Below are 16455 nucleotides of genomic sequence, written 5' to 3'. Positions count from 1 at the left end.
ACTTTTGTCACAAATGACTAGCTATTGATAAAGCGATCAAGCAGCTGCCTGGGGACGACTGGGGGGCGGGGGCTTGGCAAAAACGCAAGGCGCCCGCAAGAAGGTTGGATACAAGAGTCCTGTCCACCTGTCTTTTGGCAAAGACGGAAAGTCTCGAAGAGCCCCACCTGTCTTTCCCTTCAATTTAATTGCAAAGCGCATGCGCGAAAGTTTCTTCCATCCATCTCTGCTCGTCTCCTCATGCATCGCCGCGTTGACCCACAAGACGGCGCCATTGACATGATCAAACACGACCACCGAGGGGGATGAAGACTTTATTGTGGTTTCGAGTGGTTACATGACACCAAGGCAAAGTTGCACCATCGAATAATCATCCAACAATTCACCCACACGTGGACCACTTTCCAGCGCGTCCAAACAAAACCTTTGCCAACCACCCTCCCCAATGCTAAAGTTGAGTGACATCGTCCACTGTAAATCACATCATAAATTAAGTTGAGCGACATCATCCCTCATGATAATAACTTGAGTCGTAAGCATGCTAATAACTGGAGTAAGTCGAAGACCGCCAAAAAGTTGCATCATGCAATTCACTCACCCAATGGCATTGACCACCTTCCGGACGGAGCGTTTGCCAACCTCCCTCTCCAGTGCTAAAGTTGAGTGACATCATCCATTGTGAATCATAATGAATGGAATAAGTAGAAGAAAATTGAATTCAGACCAAAGGGGGGAAAAAAAGCTTTCCCGCTTCACTCTCGGCCCCTCCTCCCCTGCTGCAAACAAGTCCAAGGCCAACCGCTCAGGCGTGCCCCTCGCGCCAGATGTACGAGCGAGGGTCTCGTGCCGCCGTCAACGCCGCCGCCGCCGCCTTCGCGCTTCTCCCGAGCCGCTGCTTTCTGTGTTTCGTGCGTTTTTCTTCTTCTTAATGCTGAATTATTTGTATTGCTGAACGAATGAATGAAAAAAAAAAAAAAAGAAAAGAAAGAAAAATGGAAGGGCCTGCGCGCCGCTCGCCTCCAGGATCTTCTCGTCTGAGGAAAAGCAGAGGGACAGCCGCCGGTTGGGCAAGGCAGCGCAGCGCAGCGCAGCCACGGTGGACGGAAGGAAAACGGCGACTCACCCGGCCGGCCGGCCTCGGTCTACATCATCATCACCACGTAGAGCTCAATGAGGACGCTTATCACCAACAGAGCGACAGAGCAGGACGTGCCCTGGGTGGCTGCGCCTCGTGCTAGAGCAAAGATGGCAAACATTGGCGGCTGGGCGGGCGGGGCGGGGCTCCACCCACTGACGTCCAAGTACTCACTCGTAGTGCCGCCCGCGTCGGTGGGGGTACCGGTGGGGTCCACGTTTCCACCGACGGGCAAGAACCGGGAGGACATGGTATTGTCCTGGCAGTCGGTGGCCTTGCAACTGAACTCGCCTTTGGCCCCGGGGGCCAAAGTGAACTTGGACCGATCACTGCCCACTGTGCCGTCGCTCGCTGTGACAGGCACGTTTCCGAACGTCAGCCACTCCCAACTTTGGACGGGACCGTCGGCGGTACACTCGAGGACGCTGGCGGTCCGTTCGATCGTGACCTTTGAGACGGCCTTGCGAGCTGTCAAAAACAGGAAAGTTGCGCTTTGCAATTTTTCTGGGATGGTGCTTTCCTTACTCACCTGTGTAGGCGTACGGGAAGGCGACGCTATCCTTATTAGCATTAGAGTAGTCTGTGACCTTGCAGACGTAGCTAGCAGAGACAGTAGCACTCTTTCGGATGGTCAACGTTTTCCCATCAGTACCCGCGTCAGTGTTGTCCTTGGTCCATTTGACGGTTTTGGCATCACCGGTGACCTCGCACACTAAGGTCGGAGCGCAGCCCCCTCCCTCCCTGACTGTGACAGCGGAGACGGGATCTGTTGGGATAGAGAGTCCATTTCAAGGGCGGGCATGTGCAAATTGGGGTCCCGCTTGCATTTTCCAAGTGCCCCCCCCTCATCTCATCATGCACTCAGACGTCAGAGAGGGTGGCCCTTCAAAAAAGTGGCAACAAAAGTCGGAGCTTTTTAAGCGGCGCATCGATCAAGCAGATGTCTCATCAGCGACACTAGTGAACCGAGAAGCAAACGGCGGCAGCGGCAGGCAGCTCTTCTTTTCCGACGCCTGCCGTTGTGCTCCCTGAATTGTTTGAGCGGCTACCTCGAGATTTCCAACTAGTGAGCGAAAGGAGCGAGCGCGAGAGCCAAACTTACCTCGGACGTGGACTGGAAACGAATCAACTATTGCTCCGTCAGAGGCTTTCTTGGTCCGGTATGTCCCGCTTTCAGATTTTTGCACGTTGAAGAGGCCCAACCCTTTCTTGATGGAGGACTCTTCACGAAACTTGGGCTTATCGGAATCAGAGACCGGCACAAAGTCTTGGGCACCGTCCGCTTTAAACTCCCAGCTGACAGCCTCATTTGCGTTTGTGGACTCCAATTGGAAGGAGCCACCAGTCGGGACGTCGCAACCAGTGGTTGCGGAGCAGCTTACTGAAAAAGCCCAAAACAGTTGTATAGAGTTATTCAGCGCGGTAGCAAAGTCCAAGCGAGGCGGTCACATCGCAAAGACGGCGGACGGGCGGCGCCACGCGCAGATGGACTCGTCAAGTGACTCGCTCGCTTTTCAAATGACGCTTTTCCAAGAATCCATCACGTCTCCTCAGCCAACCTTGCTGAATTGGAGCTGCGCGCGAGCGAGCGCTGGTGTTTTCCCACCAAAAGCATCCATCGCGGACGACAGTCGTGCGACTTACCGGCATTCACAATGATGGTGAACTTGTACGTTGGTGAATTCTCTTTGGTGGCCAAGTACACGCCAGTGTGCTTTGCTGCCAGGGTGCCCCTCAACTCCTTTGAGGTTGGGTCTGTGGTCAGAGTACTGTCGACGTTGACGTCGGCTGTTCCGAAGTGCCACGCGTAGTCAGTAGCGGGGGGAACTATTTTGAGGCTGCTGCCAACTGTGCAGAACACCACCTGATCCTTCACGCCGTCGCAGTTGTTACTTGTCAGATCTGGAAAAGCAGAGGTGGCCAGCGCATGCTCTTACTCGCACTGTGGACACCCAGCAGGCACAAAGCTACTTCAAGGCACAAGACAGATTTGAGCATGGCGCTTTGTTGTGCAGAGCCATTTTGCGCTCCGAATGCCTTTCGTTGTCACGCTACATACGTACGACTTGGTACGAGGAGATGAGAGCTGGCCAAAAGTATCAAAACAATATGACAGATGAAAAATCCATCCATCGACGACGACGTCCTTTAAATGCAATTGGCAAAAGGAAGGCGCAAAACATTGCAGGCGTCGCAACAACGTGGGCCTTTTTCAAAGCAACTTGTGATGACAATCAATTGAACGGCTTCAAGATGTGAAAATGGCGGCTTGACGCTTCGCCAATTGTCACCAACTTGGATCGGACTGCAAAGTGTAAAAGGTTCTCCTACCTGCCGTGTGGACGAACAAGAGCAGGGTGATTGTCACGAGCTTCATGCTGACGTCGCTGGCGGGCGGGCTGGCTAGTTGGATGGCTGGCAGGCGGGCTGGCTGGCGGGCGGGCGTGCTGGCTGCCTGGCTGGCGCGCTGGCTGGCTGGCTGGCGGGCTGGCGGGCGGGCGTGCTGGCTGCCTGGCTGGCGGGCGGGCGTGCTGGCTGCCTGGCTGGCGGGCGGGCGAGCTGGCTGGCGGGCTGGCCGGCTGGCTGGCTGCTCCGACTCGACAAGCGAATCGAATGAGTGTCGGACGCGAGCGTTTCCTGCTACCCGCAAGGTGCGTGACGTCACGGCGCTTTGACACGCACAGCCCACGCTCGCTTCGTTTGATCTCAAAGCGCCTGCCGCCAAGTTGTTGCAAAGCGACCGACCGACCGACCGACTTTGTTACGAGCGTCATCAGTGAAATAGTTCAAGAGTTCAAGACAAACAGGCCAACGAGTCAGGCCAATGTGCAAAAGGCGCTCAAATGATCGCGGTAAAGTGCCCGTCGCGTCTTCCCATCGATCTGGAAAAGAAAACAAGACGGCAAGATGATGGCAATCAAGTGCCCATCCCAACTTGCCATCGATCTGGAAAGAAAAAAAGTCATGCTCGAGTTGACTGTTATCCTTCGTCCGGCGGTTGCGTAACAACATCACAACGCGATCAGCACGCATTCTTTCAAGCGGATTGAAAAGAAACAGACAGACAAACAAACAAAGATGTGGATTGCTTTGATTTTGGCACACCATCCGTTCCCGTTTCTTGGCGAGGTAATGATGTCACTGGAATCAAGCAACTTTGAAGCCATTTGCAACGGAAACGTCTGGAATGGCAATCGTAAGGACGGAACGTGCTTTTCTCTCCGGCTTGAGCAACAACGTCGTCAGAAGTCAAAGCCTTCGAACGGCTCGAGTGTCTGTCACTTTGCGATCGGGCCCGCGGTCCGCGCCTTTGACACCACTGCCGCCACTTTGCATCAGAGGACAAAGGCAAAGTTCAACTCCTCCACCCAGCTCCAAACACCTGCAAGCCTTTTTCCATGCCATTGTTGCATCATCTTCATGACTGCTGTTGCCAAAGGGATGGATTGCAAATCAGTTCAGTTCTTCATGTACATCAGAACTTTGGAAGCCACCGTTTTGCAATTGCACTCAAGTGACAGACGGCTTCCTCTCTCTCGCTCGCTCTCTCGCTCGCGCTCTCGCTCGGCCGCTGATAGACGGCCACCGGTTTGATGCACACTTGCAACATTTTGGGACGTTGAACAGACCGCTGGTCCAGCTCAAGGTTCCTCACAACCGACATAAGCGCGCTGGAAATCATCACCGGGCGAGCCATCAATAGCTGTATTTTCATTCAATCTGTTGTAGACTCAACGTTTTCCTTTTTCTCCCGTCTTAACCCTTCCCTCACCTTCCAGGTTCACGGCCGTACTTTTGCCATCTTGTGACTGGTGGCTGTGACCCATTGTTCCCAACAGCCTCACCGAGCGATTAAACGGGATCTATATTACGGTCTTGATAGCTACCCACACCGTTTTGATTGTTTCGTGATCCATTGATTTGATTCATTCATCATTTTATTATTAACTCTTCTACAGCATACAAATATGCACACTTACAATGTTCTGAAAAACACAATTAAGTCACTGACACTTCTGCCAAACTTACAGTTCGGACTCGAGTGCGTGCTGTTTAGTCGTCCACAAAATGAGCGACAATTGCATCGATTCGTGAACAGCATCGCCCGGCCCGCCGCCACGTATAATAGCGACAATTGCATCGATTCGTGAACAGCATCGCCCGGCCCGCCGCCACGTATAATAGGGACAATTGCATCGATTCGTGAACAGCATCGCCCGGCCCGCCGCCACGTATAATAGCGACAATTGCATCGATTCGTGAACAGCATCGCCCGGCCCGCCGCCACGTGAGACCTAAGTGACGAGACAGAAGCCACAGTGTGAGGTGGAAGCATTTGACATCGACGCACCAGGGGGTCCCGATTGAGTCCTGGTCGGACATCGCCGGGACCTTTGGTTTTTTGGGGGGTTTCTTTCCATTTCTTTTTGAGGAAGCAAATGAAGGTGTCTGATACAGACGCACACTCGGGAGCCCTGAAAGTGAAGAATGCCTACGCAAGGGAAGGGAATCCAGTCGTGGAAGGTGACCGACGTGGAACAACGGATGGCGGGCGACTTCCCGCCCAAACCAATCCAAAACAATGTTAGGCATCAGGTGACCGCCCCATGAATAAAATAGTCGAGTCTCTTCCCAAACATCAGCGAGTAGCGCAAAGAGCTTTTTAGCGTGACCTCTTCACCCCCCCACCACCACCACCACGCTAGGTAACAATAAATCAAGTGCTGGAGTAGTTTGGGGGAAAAAACTTGTTGTCATAGGTCTTTTTGCGTGCTTGCAAATCGATGACTGGCTTGTTATTTCTTCTTCTTGAATAAGCTCTTGATTTTGGAGGAGGAGCGCTTCATTCTCTCTCCGTTGTCACTGGAGTCCTGGGAGGAGGCGCTCAGGAGCTTGCGTTCTCGCCCCACGCTGCGGCCCTCCGAGTCCAGAGAGGTGAGCGACGGGTAGCGGCCCACCGAGGCCGGCGTGCCGGCGGGCAACGTGCTGAAGCTGTACGACTTCTCCAGGACGCCGTTGTGCGCGCCCTTCCCCGACACCGCGCGGGTGAGGTCCGGCGACGGCGAGGTGGACGGAGGGCCCGACGGGGCGGGGGCGGGCGTGGGGGGCAGAGGAGGCGGGGTGGAGTCCCCGCCGTTGGTGCCGGCGGACGCCGGCAACTCGTGACTCTGGTTGAAGAGCAGCAATCCCTCGCGAGAAATCCTGCGCCACGGCTTTTCCAGGCTGACAAAGTGCGGCGGCTTGCGGCCCATCGACGAGTTTGGAGCGTCTGTCTCGGGGCTATCCGAGCCGAACGTGACGTATTCGTCGTCCGCCTCGAGGGCACAGGAGAGCGACGAGCCGGCCGCGGACAGCAGGTCGGGATCGGCCGACAAGACGGAGGGCGGCGGCGAGCTGGCGAGGCTGCGGCGGGAGCGGCACGCGCCGCCGCTGTTGCGCGTCAACGCCGGCCGCATCAAGGTAGCTTGAAAGGAGCAAAGAAAGACGCAAAAGGATTTGACGGCGTTGGCTGCAATTTCAACCTTGTCTGTCTGTCTGTCACATGTGATCAAAGACACTGTGATGGCACGGCGTCCTCGTCAATAGCTCACCGGTGAATTGCGGGACGACGGGAGGCGTGTCTTCGTCCAGGTCGTCCACGCCGCCGGCTATGGGGTACGGCGGGACGGAGACGCGCGGCATCACCACCCAACTGTGGTCCGAGTACAGGCTGGCCGTCAGACTGGGCAGCCCCGAGTTGTTGACCACGGGGAAGCCGCAGAGCCTCTCGATCTGCTGCCAGCGGTGCAGGCGCTCCCTCAGGCACGCCGTCACCTCCGACAAGGATTTCCTGGAGAAGGGCAAAAGCGGCTTGAGTCGGCCGCACTAAAAAGCCCCCCCACGCCACGCCAAACCTTACTTGGCCTCCAGTATCTTGTGGTCCACCTCATCCAGGGACGAGCTGTGCGCCACGTGAAGCGTTCCAAACACAGAGCTTCTTTTCTTTTTGATTCTCTCTGCCTGGAAGCCAAAAGGGAATGGAATGGAATGGAAAGGCAAGAAAAGCGTGGCGGCGCCGAGGCGCGGCGGCGCAGAGGCGCGGCGGCGCAGAGGCCCGGCGACGGACGCTCACCTCGTCCTTGGCGACGCAGAGTTGTAACTCGGCGCTCTGTTTCTTGATGTTGTAGTACTGAACCTCCACTTCGTGCGTGAGCTGCAGCCACGTCTGCAGAGCTTCCGGCAGCGACCGCTCCGACTGCATCTCCTTCTCGGCTCGCTTGAGGGCCTTTCGGACCTACGCGGGGCGGAGAGGCGCTTTAGGGGTTCACGTGAGCGAGCGAGCGAGCGAGCGTGCTTCACCTGCACGAGCTCCTCCTCCGCATATTTCAGGCGGCTAAGCTCGCATTCGGCACCCTCCCGCAGGTCCCTGAGTCTGCGGGCCTCCTTCTTGGCTCCGGTGATCTCGTCCCTCATCTTCTGCTCAAGATTCTGCTTCTCCACAATCACCGTTCGGTTCTCTTCCTGAGCCTTTTCCAAACTGAAAGGAAGGAAGCCCGTTTGGACGATTTGCTCGCGTTTTACAGCCAGCCAACGATTCGATTGTATTTCTCTCGCTAACCGACTCTGCAGATCGAGGAGGCTTTGCTCTGCCTTTTGCAGGCTCTCCAGATCCTTCATCATCTGCCAGATGTGCACCTTGCTGGACTTATTCTGCACGTAGGCAAACCAGCAGCCGCCCACGCCGATCACGATGGAGATCATGAGGACAAAGTCTTTCACCCAGTTGTGTTGTGGACCTGGGGGGGGGAAGCAGCGGTGCTATTTGAAGCAGCGTGCGGGCAGCTGCGCCATCAAGTCAAGGCAACGCGAGGCAACGCGAGGCGCAGACTTACGCAGCGGGGGGCCGAAAAGAACCGCGTCCAGCGCCTTGAGGTTGAGTTTTTGTTTGTGCCGCTGGTCGGACACCTTGAGCTGTAAGGACAGGAACGACGGCTCATTGGCGGCGATTCTGCAACGCAAAGGCAGATAGATGATCACCAGAGTGTCCGCGGCGACGTCTTTGAGGATCCAAGACCGCACGCGCTCCGTGAGACCGACCGCTCCGCTCACGACTTTGCAGTTCACTTTGAGACTGCCCTATTTTAAGAGAGGCTTGTAACATGATCGATCCCGCTTGCGTCTTCCCCCATGTTACCCGCGCTGCAGCCGCAAGAGGGCAGCATTGTAAGACGAATAGAATTTGTTCACAACAAACAGCTCGAGCTCAAAAACTCACCGCGGCAATGTGTTGCCGGTCACACGGAAGTCCCGGAAGTTCCTTTCGTACTGAGGCAGCTCCACCGACTCCTTCAACCACCGTACCGTATCTTCTACCGTCCAGTTGTGGACTGACAGACACAAAAAGCCGTACAATTATCTGACCGGGTCCGGCAAATGCAGTCTGGTGGGTGTTGGAGAAAACGAGCGCGCTCGTTCGTCCGTGTTTGCTCTCTTTCCCGGTTGTCACTCGCTGTCGTTATGCGAAGTGTGGCGTGTATTTGCCTTCACAGGTCTTCCAGCCCTTCCACAGCTCCTCCACGGTGATGTGCTGGTCCTCGCGATGCAAGTTGCTGTGCTTGTTGGTCTGATGCTGCTTCATGTCTTCCCTTATGAACTAAGGAGAGATCAGATGTGTATGAGCATCTTGACAACTTTATGTATTTACGGCTCACTTTTTTGATGGACACTCTTTACGCTCGCTCGCTCGCTCTCTCTCTCTTTCTTTCTTTCGCTCTCTCTCGCTCGCTCGCTCCTTTTCTTCCTTTTATGGACCTAGAAAAGGCAGCGAGGGTTCCGCTTCCACCTGCCTGAGTTTCCAAGAGTCCTTCTTTTGAACTTTACGGTCCTGTGGAGAAGTCTTAGCCCCAACAAAAGAAATGCCAGAGTACCTTTTGCCCTTAATTGTACCATTTTGATGAGGAAAGGTTGAACGGTAGAGCATGCTCACATTTCAACCTCACTATAATTATCGTCAATACCCCATCTCAGAGCAAAGGTGGTTCTGTTGATGGCTCCCTCCAATGTTTGGTATTTGTGATTTGAATTTGCCATCCAGTTTCAGCTCCGACTGATAGCCATTCTCAGGTTCGGGGAGTTCCCATCCCTCAGTTGTGCTCCAAAAGCATATTTGGACGACGCAAATGGCTTCAGGCAACCTCACTGTGGTGACATTGCCAGAAAAGAAGAACCGAACGGTACACAAAGCTATCGTGAGAAGAACGCGGGGGCTACAGTGGAGCGACAGGAAGCTCAACTCAAAGCTACATTTCACGACGACACGGTTCCGAGACTATAAATAATCATCAATAGGCTGATGTTGGTCTTGCTTCAGGTGGATGAGACAGGCGGGCGGGTAGAAGAGTTTGATCAAAGCTTCGGCGTGATGAAATGGCTCTTTGGGGAGTTTTCTTTGGAGGTCCAAAAATGCACGCAGCCATGATGAAAAAAAGCACGACGAGGATCACCTCGTTTTATAAAATGACCACAATGCTAAATTCCTATCAAGTCGTTGAACGCCACACCAGATGTGGAGATCAAGCTAGAATCAGTCAGTAATGGGGTCACCTGGAACATCTTGGTGGGCCCAGCTCTAGCGTGTGCCTGTCTCGGACTCTTTGCGACACTTCCTCGCATGGACGATCCAAAATGCTTGAAATGCAGGTCATGGAAAAGTGGACGTCGAGTTGATGGATGTTCCATCAAATGCCTTCATTAGCCTCTCAACTTTTGGGCTTGGGGGGGGGGGGGGAGAACCAAAGGCAGTCAGCGCCAGTGGAATCTTGGTTGGACGGTGTAGGGTGTCAAGCAGTGGCGCTGGGAATGGCAGACATCTTGAGAAGAAACTCTAATCTTACTGTCTCCGCCTACAAAGTCCTTCCCCAGAATTGCCCCGATACAGTCGCTGCATCCAGAAGCTTTTGTCCTTCGGAGCTGCTGTCAGGAGACACGACTCACTCGAGCTCTTCCTTCCTAAGGGAGTTCTGCCGCTTCGAGGGGATTTTTAAAACGATGGTCGATCACGGATGCTTTCAAGCAAGGCGCTGTGGGGAACCTGCAAGTTGAAATTTCAAACAAGCTGTGCCGTCGGTCCCACATTTGTGGCGTCAATTCCGAAAGCCAAGCGCAAGACCTCCTTTGAACAGTTCTTGCAAACACTTGGCATGAAAAAACTAAAATACGACATTACGCACTTTTCGAGGAGTCACAAACTTGGAAAGGTGATGCGGTGATTGACCCGCACGCCAAGGATAATAGTGAGTGGCTAGCAACAGCTAGCTCCTAGCAGCTAGCTGTGAGTTTGGGGCTTGACGTTTGGGTAATTGTTTTTGATTTATCTATTGTTTTTTGCATCAGGTTCTGTTCCCGTTTGGTGTTTCATCTCTAGGTCAATCCTGTCACGAGCGAGGCCTTGTCAGAACAAAGATACAAGACGCAAAACAGAAGGTCACTGACTTGGTAATCAGCGAGGTCACGCTGGGTCAGCGAGCTCTCGGGTGTCACCACAAGCGGATGCCCAAAGAAAGCAAGCAGAGACTTTGAGGTGACTCGTTCGAAGGCAACTCCAGACAAACTCGTTGCTTTCAACCAAATGACCCGACGTCTGTACAAGCGTCTCAGATGCACACAAAAAAAAAAAAAAAAAGATACGTTTGCAAAACTCACCTCCACGCTCTCGTTCACTTCGATGCCGCCGTCGTTGTCGTCGTCAAGCTCTTTGTGGATGTGTCGCAAGGCCACCAGGCTGAAGCGATCCGCATCGCTCACGCACGGCGGCATGACCATGAGGCACGGGTCTAGACGGACACACACACACACACACACACGCACACACACACACACACACACACACGTGCGTCAGCTCAGCCGCCCGGAGCAGAAATGTTCAAAATACACCCAAACGCTTGCCAATCAGGGCACAAACTTGATGGTTTAAAAGACGGCCGACCTTTCGGATGAGCCTTCAAGTTTACGAGAGTTAAACGCAAGCGCAAAACGCGGGTCGGTGTCAAAGTCAGTTCAAGAGCGCCGGTGCGGGAAGCAGATTCATTCTGGCTATGCCTTGCGTGGAAGGGAAGTGGTCGCCCTGTCACTTTTCACAAGTTGTGAAAGACGAATTGGGGCATGACGGTCCATCTACGTCACAGGTGTCAAACAAAAGGCCCGGGGGCCGAATCTGGCCCGCTGTGTCATTTTACGTGGCCCGCAAAGGCAACTCGTGTGTCAACTCAATGTTTCTTGTTAAATTACCAAAATTGTCTTCCAATGAGATATTGCAGTATTTTTTTTTTTTTTTTTTTGGAAGCCCACTTTGAAAAGAAATTTGAAAATTGTTCAATTTCTTTTGATGCTGTTGTGTGTTTGCAATAATATAAAAAAACTTGTGTGACACCCCCTCAATTTTGAGAGATGTTTGACTGGACACTGAGTTTGGACCAGGGCGGCATAGCGAGAAAGTCGGCGGCGGGGCGAAAACAGCTGTTATCAAAAAAAAAAAAAAACGGTGGCGGCTTCCGTTAACGACAAAATGCTACGGGGGCTGTCGCACAAAGATTTCATGTGATATTGCATATAGGACTTGAATCATGTGTCATGCTTTCTTTACTCTACCGGCCAGACCGGCTCTCAGCTTCAAGCGTTGCTTGTTTAGTTCCAGTTTTGGTTTGTCAGGACTTGAAGTCAAATTAGCTTGAATGCTATCAGACAGGCAACTCGACCCAACTTCAAAGTTGGTTAAAGTGGACATAGTATGAAAAATGAATTTGTAAAACTGCGCCTGTTCATCCGTCAAAATCGGCTGTGAATTTTATGACGACAGCACCCTGATAGTGAGTTTTTTTGTCCACAACGAGCCATTTCCAAGTGACGGCTCACGGATGCACGATGGTATGAAAAGGTTAAAGGTAAGCACGGCTGCAGAGTCAGCACAATCGCTAACAGCAGGAATGGTTGGTGGAATTGTCAACGTGATGATGGGATGGGGCGCGGGGCCAAGGCGAGTGCACAGTAAGTCTGTACTATTTTTGAAACAACAAAACGGGAAAAAAAATGGATGTCTTAGAGATTTTTTTTTCATCTTGTGTTTTGTCAATTGTCACCATTTTTTTTTTTTTTTTTTTTTTTTATTGCTGGCCTAATTCTGTTCTGTGTGTTCACCAAACTCTTCCTAAGATACCTTCTGAAGCTTAAGAAGAAAGACAATCCTGAGATATTTTTAAAAAGCATCATTTACAGTGACAGGTTTTAGTCTGTGAAAACGGCAACAACGCGAGCGTGAGCCTTCTCAGTTGTCGTCTTGTTTGATTGTGTGCTGAGGGATGGTCGTGCGCAACTACGTGACAGGAAGTCACTGGCGGTGACCGGGAGAGGAGGTGGCAAAATCAAAACAGCCGGTCCCCAAAGACTGCAAAATTGGAAAGCACAGAGTTATTTTTAGCAAAGCGGGCTCCCGTTTGTCAGCAACAATGGCAGAGGTCTCCCCGCACGTGCACATGCAGTAAGCACTAATTTACTTGGCCGGCTATCACAAACGTGCTTCCGCAAAGAGTTGCGCTGTCGGCCTGCTCCCGACACGCGCGGCAATAACAAAGGCCTTCCTGCTAGATGCTGTTTTTTTGTTTTTGTTTTGTTTTAAGCGTCGCAGTGTATATTTTTCTCCTCGGAACTTGAACGTGACATCGTATGATCTCAAACGCTTTCATTTCTGGCAATGCTACCGTGGGCGTGTGTCCACAAGCAATAACTGCCCTCGGTTTCCCTTTCCGATTGGTCAATCGAAAACGCCCCCCCTCCCCCCAGGGTGCCTGAAAGCCTCGTTAAATCATCACTAATCCTATCTTAGTCGAAAGGCTGGAAACTTCCAGAAAAGGAGATGCTCTTTGCAGGCCGGATTCTGCGGGAAGCTTTGAAAAACAGCCCGAGAACACGAGATTTGCCGTGTCCACGACTTTAGCGATCCGGGCTGCCGTGGACAAAAAGGACAACCGGACGCGGGCACTCCCGGCACTGGAAAAGAGAAGAAGATCTTTGAAACAATGCTTGGCGACCAGGAAGCGCTGAGATACAAAGCAGGTCACACGTCACGCGAGAGAGGCGTCACTCAGATCCAGTTGGATCGCATTGCTAGGATGCCACAATGTGCCTGCAGTTAGCATTCCCATGCTAACCGCCGAGGTTAGCGCATCTTGTTTGAGTTCAAGCCCCAAAGACGGGCTTCCGGGAGCAGGTCGGCTTTCACTTCTGCGGTCTGCGCTTGTTAACCTGCTCATTGCTAGCGAACACGAGTCAGCACGTTAACGGCAGCGAAGCGCATGCCCGAGAAATCCACACCTCCCAGCGAGAAAGTCCCCGACAGACGCGAGGTGACTGAAACCGGCTGGCGCGGGGCCGGAAGTTTCTCTCTACAAGAGATGGGCCACGGCGACCGTCTCAGGTGTCCGCGAAGGGCGCCGCTTTGGACGCTTCCCGTGTCAAGCGGGTGACAAGCCTCAGCAATGGCGCACACGAGTCAGAGCCGACCGACCCAAACGGGCGGGTGCGCTCGCCATGTCATAGAAGCGAGGACAAAGGCGCCGCAGCTTCTCCATTTGGCACGGCGAGACTGGGCCGTTGGGCTTCGTGGGTTCATATTTCACGTATCAAGACTCCATTTTGTCCGGTCCCGACAAGAAACGACATCCAAACTTTGATGTCTTGAAATACAGCCGCCGGTGGAGGTCACTTCCGCCAGCCACCGAGGGCCCAGGCAGCCGAATGCAGCGCGGTGCCAAGCAGGGGATAAACACCTTTTTATGTGTGGCTCACAACAGACGCTTGTCCGCTACTGTGTGGGGTACGCTGAAGGTCCGGCGGTTAGTGCGCACTGGGACTTCCTACGACCACCTGCGACCTTGGAACAAGAGCATTAGCACCTGGGAAAGAAGTATTAAGTCAGCCGCCTGGTGGAAAACAAGCAAGGAAACCTCAGCGGTAACTTTATAAATACTCTCAGAGGGCTCTGCTCTCAGGCCTCATTAGGTTGCATAACAAGCCTAAAGACCACGGCCTGAGACGGGGGGTGGGGGGGGGGGGGGATGCAGCAGCTGTCCACCTTCACGCACGCCCAATGGGCAAGGTGGCGGCAGAACGAGGCTGACTTTCACAACGGGCCGTTAGAAAACGTATTGGAACACGCTACAGTAGCAAAACACGAATACGGCGAATAATAAGCGAGACGGCCATCGGACAATCGGCCTCGTGTTGACACATGACTGGCTTTGGAGCTGCTTGACGCTGAAATGCAGCAGTGTCCATGACGGAATAGAAAGCAGAAGTGGCACAAGGCTTGATTCTCGATTTTATTTATATATATATATATATATATATATATATATACACATCTACATATCTACATATATATGTACGTATATACACATATATACACGTATATATACATACATATATACACATATATACAATTTTAGCAAATTGCTATCATGTAGACAAGATACTTAAAAGCTTTCTTACTCGTGCATGCCCAAGTTAAGCATTATGGGGAAAATGCTACATTTGTAGCTATCTGCCCGTCCAAAAGTGTCTACTCAACGATGGCAACTCCGTAATTCATGTAGGTCTTGCCACAAAATCGAGAATCTTTGTTTGAGAAAAAAAAAATTAAAAAAAAGATGATGAAAACCCAAAGGGACTATGCTGAACACCTATAAAATCCCGGGAAGTGTTTCACGCATCCAGTTTCGCTGGTTTCCAGGTGTCTTCCACCTCTTGTCAATGTTAGATGTCCAAAACGGATTGTATGCTGTGAGCCAACAGCCTGCGGTGTTAACATTTTTGAGAGAGCGAGCGAGCGAGCGAGCGAGAGAAAAAAAGCAAACATTTCTACATTAGCATTTTAAATGTCAGGTGGAGTTGACAGGAAGCCGGACCTGCCAATATTTGCGTCACGCCCAGGGGTTCTTTCGTCCTTTCAAAACGTTCCGGGGGATTTTCCCGACGTTGGCTACGTGCTGCAAGCTTTACGGAAGGTCCACAACGCGACGCCGTGACCCCAGATTCCTTCACGTGTGTCACAAACGTCGGTCAGAGTGTTATTGGCTGCCAGCGAGTTCAGGCGGCCGGTTGCCAGCTGTCATAGATCATAGCTGCTTGACGACGTGCCAACATGTCTCCGGGTCCATACTTGAGATGTTTAACCCAAATCCAGATTCAGAAAGTTCTCATCAGATTGTTTACATGAGAAGACTTGCAGTATCCCCCGATTTCAAAAATGACCATACGTGTACCGTGGCTGCGGGAAGCGGTATGCTTACCTGGGCTAGCTTCATTTCCAGTATCCGCCGAATTGGAGCCTAGTACCGCAGAGATGACGAGTCCACGCAGCAACACGATCAGCACCGCGGGGATGATGCACATCGTGGACGTGTGGGTGGGAGAAGATCCGGCAATGGGCTAAGGCGTGGGGATCATGGGCCAAATTAGTAGTTTGGGAGATATTCACAGGAAAATGCAGCGCTCATTGAGGTTTGGTGAAACTAATGGCCTCCACAGGTACTTTGAGAGGGGCTGCGCGCTGCAGGCTCCCCCATGATATCAGCTGTCAACTAAATCACGCATCTGATCGTGCGCGGCGGGGGGTGGAGGGGGGCGCTTACGTTGAGGAATCCCAAACGTTCAAACCGAGCCCCTTCGAAAAATAAACGTTCGATTTGTGGAATCGCGTGTAAGATTCCCACGCCAGCCTCCGCGAGTTGTTGCCAAGTAGTGCCTTACTTCCACGTACAGTGGAGTATAAACACGTCGGTCCCGATCCGCCTTCTCCCTTTAGCACAAAGCTGCCTATTTGAAAAAATAGACAGAAAAAAAGCATTTCCTCCTCCGGTTCCCAAGGAAGCACATGGTTGATGCCCCCGGCGCGTTATTTGTTCCGTGGGTCCGCTTCGAGAGGTCCGGTGCGGCGTGGGGATCTGCATGCCATCGCCGCTAGCTCGCCGGCGAACGCGCACGGGTTTGGGGAGGGTGCGCGCGTCGAACAGGGGCGGAAGTCGTTATGCAAATTGCAAATAGGGGGCGGGGAATGGGGAAGCGGTAATACAGTAGAGCGCGCGCGTGCGTGTGCGTGTACGCGTGTACATGCGTGTGTCATTGCCAGTCTGGAAGCTGCGTCACTGCCCGGCCCGCATTTGGCTCAGCTGCTCTGGAGGTTTAAAAAAAAAAAAAAAAAAGAAAAAAAAAGGCTGGTCTGTCAGAATCGTTTCCTCATCTTCCGATTGGCTCCAGCGTCCCGACATGGCATGTCGCGATTGGCTGTC

The 16455-nt window shown here is 52.7% G+C and overlaps 2 protein-coding genes across 2 annotated transcripts; both read right to left on the bottom strand.

Annotated features, from left to right (window-relative positions):
* Positions 1-298: 298 nt before the first annotated feature.
* LOC125983864 (uncharacterized) lies at positions 299-3628 on the bottom strand. Its single transcript, XM_049745563.1, has 7 exons — positions 3467-3628; positions 2780-3037; positions 2238-2516; positions 1665-1901; positions 1310-1603; positions 1124-1234; positions 299-1034 (listed from the first exon to the last, which is right to left on the bottom strand). The coding sequence occupies exons 1-6, from the start codon at positions 3510-3512 to the stop codon at positions 1143-1145; spliced, it is 1206 nt and encodes a 401-aa protein (XP_049601520.1). The 5' UTR covers positions 3513-3628; the 3' UTR covers positions 299-1034; positions 1124-1142.
* A 1427-nt stretch (positions 3629-5055) lies between these two features.
* On the bottom strand, positions 5056-16330 carry stim2b (stromal interaction molecule 2b). The gene is made up of 11 exons (XM_049745429.2): positions 15457-16330; positions 10817-10947; positions 8657-8768; positions 8391-8502; positions 8008-8123; positions 7734-7911; positions 7475-7652; positions 7248-7409; positions 7035-7135; positions 6727-6965; positions 5056-6599 (listed from the first exon to the last, which is right to left on the bottom strand). The coding sequence occupies exons 1-11, from the start codon at positions 15557-15559 to the stop codon at positions 5932-5934; spliced, it is 2100 nt and encodes a 699-aa protein (XP_049601386.1). The 5' UTR covers positions 15560-16330; the 3' UTR covers positions 5056-5931.
* Positions 16331-16455: the final 125 nt, after the last annotated feature.

This window comes from Syngnathus scovelli, chromosome 1, assembly GCF_024217435.2.
Source record: "Syngnathus scovelli strain Florida chromosome 1, RoL_Ssco_1.2, whole genome shotgun sequence".
NCBI classification, from domain to species: Eukaryota; Metazoa; Chordata; class Actinopteri; order Syngnathiformes; family Syngnathidae; genus Syngnathus; species Syngnathus scovelli.
Note: the sequence above shows the minus strand (reverse complement) of the source record. Positions and strands in the feature narration are given on the sequence as shown.

Excerpts from the sequence above, each read along its gene's own strand:
- stim2b (XM_049745429.2), bottom strand. The coding sequence starts at position 15,559 with ATGTGCATCATCCCCGCGGTGCTGATCGTGTTGCTGCGTGGACTCGTC. Across the intron at positions 8,124-8,390 it reads ACCGGCAACACATTGCCGCG|AATCGCCGCCAATGAGCCGT; the intron begins GTGAGTTTTTGA and ends TTTGCGTTGCAG. Across the intron at positions 6,600-6,726 it reads CGTCGTCCCGCAATTCACCG|CTACCTTGATGCGGCCGGCG; the intron begins GTGAGCTATTGA and ends GCTCCTTTCAAG.
- LOC125983864 (XM_049745563.1), bottom strand. The coding sequence starts at position 3,512 with ATGAAGCTCGTGACAATCACCCTGCTCTTGTTCGTCCACACGGCAG. Across the intron at positions 3,038-3,466 it reads CTTGTTCGTCCACACGGCAG|ATCTGACAAGTAACAACTGC; the intron begins GTAGGAGAACCT and ends CTGCTTTTCCAG. Across the intron at positions 1,235-1,309 it reads CGACGCGGGCGGCACTACGA|CACGAGGCGCAGCCACCCAG; the intron begins GTGAGTACTTGG and ends TCTTTGCTCTAG.